Here is a 5,978-nt window from a genome sequence, read left to right as displayed (position 1 = left end):
CAATTACAGTGTCAATCAGAATTGAAAATGAATATAATTGTGGCATTGATTCCTTATTAAAAATGTTATATTGCGAAAGATAAGAAGGCTGAAACAATGCTACTACAAATGTTAAATGCCAAATAAGAAACGTCTTCCATTATTTTGTTTTAGTGTGCAAAAGCCCTTCCTTTCTCATATCACTCTTATTTAATTTATTCATTTAAAATATTTAATTTATGATAACAGTGTTAAAATATGATTGATAAATTTTGTCAAAGGTGTATGTACAGTAATAATGTGCCCTTTTTTTCCCTCTTAGATCTTTCTCTGTAATTATATTTTGGCAATGCATGTTGGACGGTCATCATCTTCTGCACCAGATTTTGCTAAAGCTACAGTATCAGCCCAGAGAATTTTTGCTCTACTAGAGAAGAAGCCAAAGATTGACATATATAGTACTGAAGGTCTAAAACTGGTAGGTGATTATAATATACAATATGAGTATTTTATATATGTATATTGTGTATAATTATACACTTTATATTAGGATGTTTCCCCCCACAGTCCAAAGACTTTGAATTGGTAAATTGTCCCTAATGTGTGTCTGTCCAGGGATTGTTCCTGCCTTATGTCCACTTCTATTTGAGACAGACTCGATTTTCCCCATGACCCTTTTCAGGATATTAAGATGTTGGTCAGCTGTAATTTAGTAGTTAGCATACCCTACAAATGACTTTCATACCATCCATTGTTGATCCCTGTTTTGTGGCTAGTGCTACAAGAATAGATGCTGGCATGTCACAGATTCTGAAAATGTTTTATGTATGATAATTATATATCTTATTACTTTTCCTTTCTGTAGGATCATTTTGATGGCAACATTGAATTCCAAGATGTCCATTTTGCTTACCCTACTAGAAAAAAAGTGCAGGTGTTGCAAGGACTTAATGTGAAGGTTTCCAAAGGACAAACACTTGCACTGGTGGGAAGTAGTGGATGTGGGAAAAGCACTTCTGTTCAGCTTCTTGAAAGATTTTATGATCCAATAAATGGACACGTGGTAAGGCAATCATTTGGAACTAGTGATAAAATGATTACCTCTTCTAAGATTGTGACCTTGGAGTGGGTAGAAGGCTTATGTGGCTTAGAACTATGCTCACTGGATATTTGTACTTCTGATAAGGAAAGTTTGTCTACATGCAGGATGTCAAAAAACAACAGTCCATTCAAGATCCCTATTATTGTCTCAATAGTCAATGGCTGAAGTTGACTAACGAAAAAAGTAGAATTGACTGAAGCAATGGAAAGGTCACTCATTATGTTTAGCATATGATTGCCACTTCCCTCATTAATGAGTCCCTTTAATAAAGGTCTAGAAATAAAGCAAAGACACTACCACAGTAATTAGGAGGTGTGGCCAGACAGTTGGAAGAGAGTTAATTTTTCCAATTTAGTTTTAGTTATTTATTTATTTGATTTGCGTGTACAATGAACCACATACTACACTGTGTGCACAATTATTAGGCAAGTGAGTATTTTGACCATATCATCATTTTTATGCGTATATTCCAACTCCAAGCTGTATTAACTTGAATGCTTATTGGATTTAAGCACGTCAGGTGATGTGTATTTGTGTAATGAGGGAGGGTGTGGCCTAAGAGATCAACACCCTATATCAAGGTGTGCAGAATTATTAGGCAGCTAGTTTTCCTCGGGCAAACGGGCCAAAAGAGATTTAACTGACTCTGAAAAGTCAAAAATTGTAAAAAGTCTTTCAGAGGGATGCAGCACTTTTGGAATTGCTAAGATATTGGTGTGTGATCACAGAACCATCAAACATTTTGTTGCAAATAGTCAACAGGGTCGCAAGAAACATGTTGAGAACAAAAGATGCAAATTAGCTGCCAAAGATTTGAGAAGAATCAAACGTGAAGCTACCAGGAACCCATTATCCTCCAGTACTTTCATATTCCAGAGCTGCAACCTACCTGGAGTGCCCAGAAGTACAAGGTGTTCAGTGCTCAAAGACATGGCCAAGGTAAGGAGGGCTGAAACCCAACCACCACTGAACAAGAAACATAAGTTGAAACGTCAAAACTGGGCCAAGAAATATCTGAAGACAGATTTTTCAAAGATTTTATGGACCGATGAGATGAAGTGACTCTTGATGGACCAGATGGATGGACCTGTGGATCAGTAATGGAGGTGGGGTACTGGTATGAGCTGGTATTTTTAAAGATGAGCTAGTTGGACCTTTTCCATTGAAGATGAACTCAAAATCAACTCCCAAACCTACTGCCAGTTATTCGAAGACACTTTCTTCAACGGTGATACAGGAAAAGACCATGATTTTTATGCAGGCCAATGCTCCATCACTTGCATCGAAGTTCTCCACTGCATGGCCAGCCAGTAAAGGCCTTAAAGATGAAGGAATAATGACATGGCCCCTTCCTCATCTGACCTAAACCCTATCGAGAACTTGTGGGCACTTCTTAACGCTAGATTTACGGGAGAAAAACAATACACCTCTCTGAAGAGTGTCTGGGAGGCTGTAGTCAGTGCTCCACAAAAAGCTGATCGTCAACAGATCAAGAAACTGACAGACTACATGAATGGAAAGGCTTATGACTGTTATTGGAAAGAAGGGTGGCTATATTGGTCATTGATTGATTGATTTATTTTTTTTGAAATGTCAGAGATGTTTATTTGTAAATTTTGAGGTGTTTGTTTATTATTCTCACTATAACAGATGAAAATAAACAAGTGAGATGGGAAAATTTTCATTTTTCCTTTAGTTGCATAATAAATCTGCACACTAATAGTTGCCTAATAATTGTGCGCACATATGTATTCCCCTGATGATGTTCACACTCACATTTCCGTTGTGAAACATTCAGGTTTCAGGTTTATTAACATTTTGGATTGACTGATAGCACTGTGTTTGTTCCATATTAAAATTAATCCTCAAAAATACAACTTGCCTAATAATTGTGCACACAGTGTATGTTCTATTTTGCTTACATAAAAATAGAAAAAACTAGTTATAGTAGTATCTGTATATCAAAAGGAATGCAAGAGGCCAAACTTGACATGTATCTATAATCTATACTAATAAAAGGCAAAGCCCTCACTCACTCACTCACTCACTCACTCACTCACTCACTGACTCATCACTAATTCTCCAACTTCCCGTGTGGGTGGAAGGCTGAAATTTGGCAGGTTCATTCCTTACAGCTTCCTTACAAAAGTTGGGCAGGTTTTATATCGAAACTCTACGCGTAATGGTCATAACTGGTTTTTCTCCATTTACTGTAATGGAGATGAGCTTCAACGCCGTGGCGGAGTTTGTGTGACATCATCACGCCTCCCCGTAATCACGCAGGTACATAGAAACCAGGAAGACCTCAAAAAAGCTGAAGAAAACATGCATTATATAATTGAGAAGGCAGCTGAAACAATAAGAAGCGGCGAGTGACATATACAACCATATTCATGAGTTCTGCTACTTCGGAAACAAAGCACGATGTAAACCTACACTTTAAATTAAGTTCATAGACAGGCTGCCGCTGGCGTTTGTAATTTAGTGCCTGCCCATATAAGGCCGTCCGTCAGCGGCAATCCAATAGCAAACTGCCACGGGTAAATATTCACGGGTGAAGGCGGTGCTTATGGAGAGGAAGATGAGATGGTCAGGGTGGTGTTTGACACAAACTCAGCGTAAACTGCGAGAGAAAGTTTTAAGTGCCAGGTCTAAGGTAACATTAAATACAGCTATGGACATAGCACGAGATGGCACCAGCACAGCTGGGAAACTTCGATGCATGTACACCGAGTGGCTCACGTGAACTGGCGCAGTGCACAGATAAAAGCAACAGTTCCAAAGAGCTGAACAAAACCGAATTACACAATTGAAAAGGCAGCAAAAAATATGAAGCGTCTGATACTTACAAGCATATTCATAAATCCAGCTACTGCGGAAACAAAGCACACGTTGGAAAAGTCAATGTCCGCTAAAGGAAGACAGTGTAAAAAACCCGTGCATGCAGTGTGTCAGGTCTCAGATAAAGAAGAAGACGAGCTGTTTATTGATGCAGTAAGAAACAATCGATGAATGAAACCTGTCATCTTTACAACGATTGACAAACACGGAATGTAACTTGAACACAACACATCCTACAAATACGAACCTGATTGAAAGAAATAATGATAATCAAATCCTTGATGACATCAACACTCAGTAACACTCTACAAAACAAATACTGTATATTGACAGTCATGTTACGTATTTTTATAAAGTTCCCTTTTCTTTTCTAGCTTTTTAACATACTGCTTCTCGCTGAATACGCTGGGTATATATATATGTATATATATATCCCGATCTACATACTCAATAATGGATACTTTATTCGCCATCAATGATTGTTTTGGTAAAGCCATACTCAGTGTATTCATTAGATGAACGGTAAAAGTAAGAGCGAGGGAGGATGACTCATTGAGGCATGCAGGCTGTAGTCGGCTCAACTCTATCTGAATTGCGATCACATTTGAAAAAATATATCTTTTCAAGTTCTATTTAGTCCATATGTGTCAAACTCAAGGGCCGGGCCACATCCGCCCGGGTAATTGTATCCGCCCGAGATCATTTTATATACTGTATTATTGTTATTAATGGCCGGGTATATGAAGCGCTGGTAACACAATAAACTACAGATCCCATAATGCAGCGCTTCAGCTGCCTTGCCGTAACCTTACGCGTTAATTAAGTCTACCTTATAATGCTGCAAGTTATTGCGAAGCTAGAGTTATTGCACACTGAGTTTGCACGGCGCTTTGGTGACTTTGAAGAACAAAAAGTCCGCTCTACATGCGGCTCGAACCTTGTGCATGTTTGGTAGCACATATCTGTGTGAGAAGCTCTTCTCAGTGATAAAGACTAACAAAACAGCACACAGGAGTCGCCTCACTGATGAGAACCTGCAATCCATCCTGAGAATCTCCACAACACAGAACCTCACACCAAACATAAACGAACTTGTGGCCAAAAAAAGATGCCAGGCGTCCAGCTCTAAAATGACATATGAGCAAAGACAACTGAATGATTTGATTTGTTATTGCACGTAAGAGCGGTGTCAACGTTTTAACAAACAGCGTATTGCACTGATACGAAATAGCTGTGTGTGTATATATGTAGATATGTATGTATATGTATATATATGTTTATATATGTGTGTGTGTGTGTATGTATATATATATATATGTATTTGTGTGTATATATGTGTGTGTATATATGTAGATATATATATGTATGTATATATGTGTATATGTATAGATATTTATATATATATATGTTTATTTTGTGTGTGTAAATATATATATATATATATATATATATATATATATATATATATATCTATACATAAAAGGCAAAGCCCTCACTCACTCACTGACTCATCACTAATTCTCCAACTTTCCGTTGGGTGGAAGGCTGAAATTTGGCAGGTTCATTCCTTACAGCTTCCTTACAAAAGTTGGGCAGGTTTTATATCGAAATTCTACGTAATGGTCATAACTGGAAGCAGTTTTCCCATTTACTGTAATGGAGATGAGCTTCAACGCCGTGGGGGGAGTTTCGTGTGACATCATCACGCCTCCCACGTAATCACGCAGTACATAGAAAACCAGGAAGACCTCAAAAGCGCTGAAGAAAATATGCATATATAATTGAGAATGCAGCAAACAATAAGAAGCGGCGAGTGACATATACAACCATATTGATGAGTTCTGCTACTGAAACAAAGTACGGTGTAAACCTACACTTTAAATTAAGTTCATAGACAGGCTGCGCTGGCGTTTGTAATTAGTGCCTGCCCATATAAGGCGTCCGTCAGCGGCAATCAATAGCAAACTGCCACTAAATATTCCGGGTTAAGATTGTCTATGGAGGAAGATGAATGGTCAGGGTGGTGTTTGACACAAACTCAGAACGAAGGTAAATT

At 38.1% G+C, this 5,978-nt stretch overlaps 1 protein-coding gene across 1 annotated transcript; it reads left to right on the top strand.

Moving 5' to 3' along the window:
- Window positions 1-301: 301 nt before the first annotated feature.
- LOC120522076 (phosphatidylcholine translocator ABCB4-like) lies at window positions 302-1,274 on the top strand (the record flags this gene model as incomplete). Its single annotated transcript, XM_039743262.1, has 2 exons — window positions 302-457; window positions 845-1,274. Coding segments are annotated over 2 exons (558 nt in total), but the record flags the coding sequence as incomplete, so codon positions are not given.
- Between the last annotated feature and the right edge of the window lie 4,704 nt (window positions 1,275-5,978).

The sequence above is a fragment of the Polypterus senegalus genome, unplaced genomic scaffold, assembly GCF_016835505.1.
Source record: "Polypterus senegalus isolate Bchr_013 unplaced genomic scaffold, ASM1683550v1 scaffold_8245, whole genome shotgun sequence".
Classification (NCBI taxonomy): domain Eukaryota; kingdom Metazoa; phylum Chordata; class Cladistia; order Polypteriformes; family Polypteridae; genus Polypterus; species Polypterus senegalus.
Note: the sequence above shows the minus strand (reverse complement) of the source record. Positions and strands in the feature narration are given on the sequence as shown.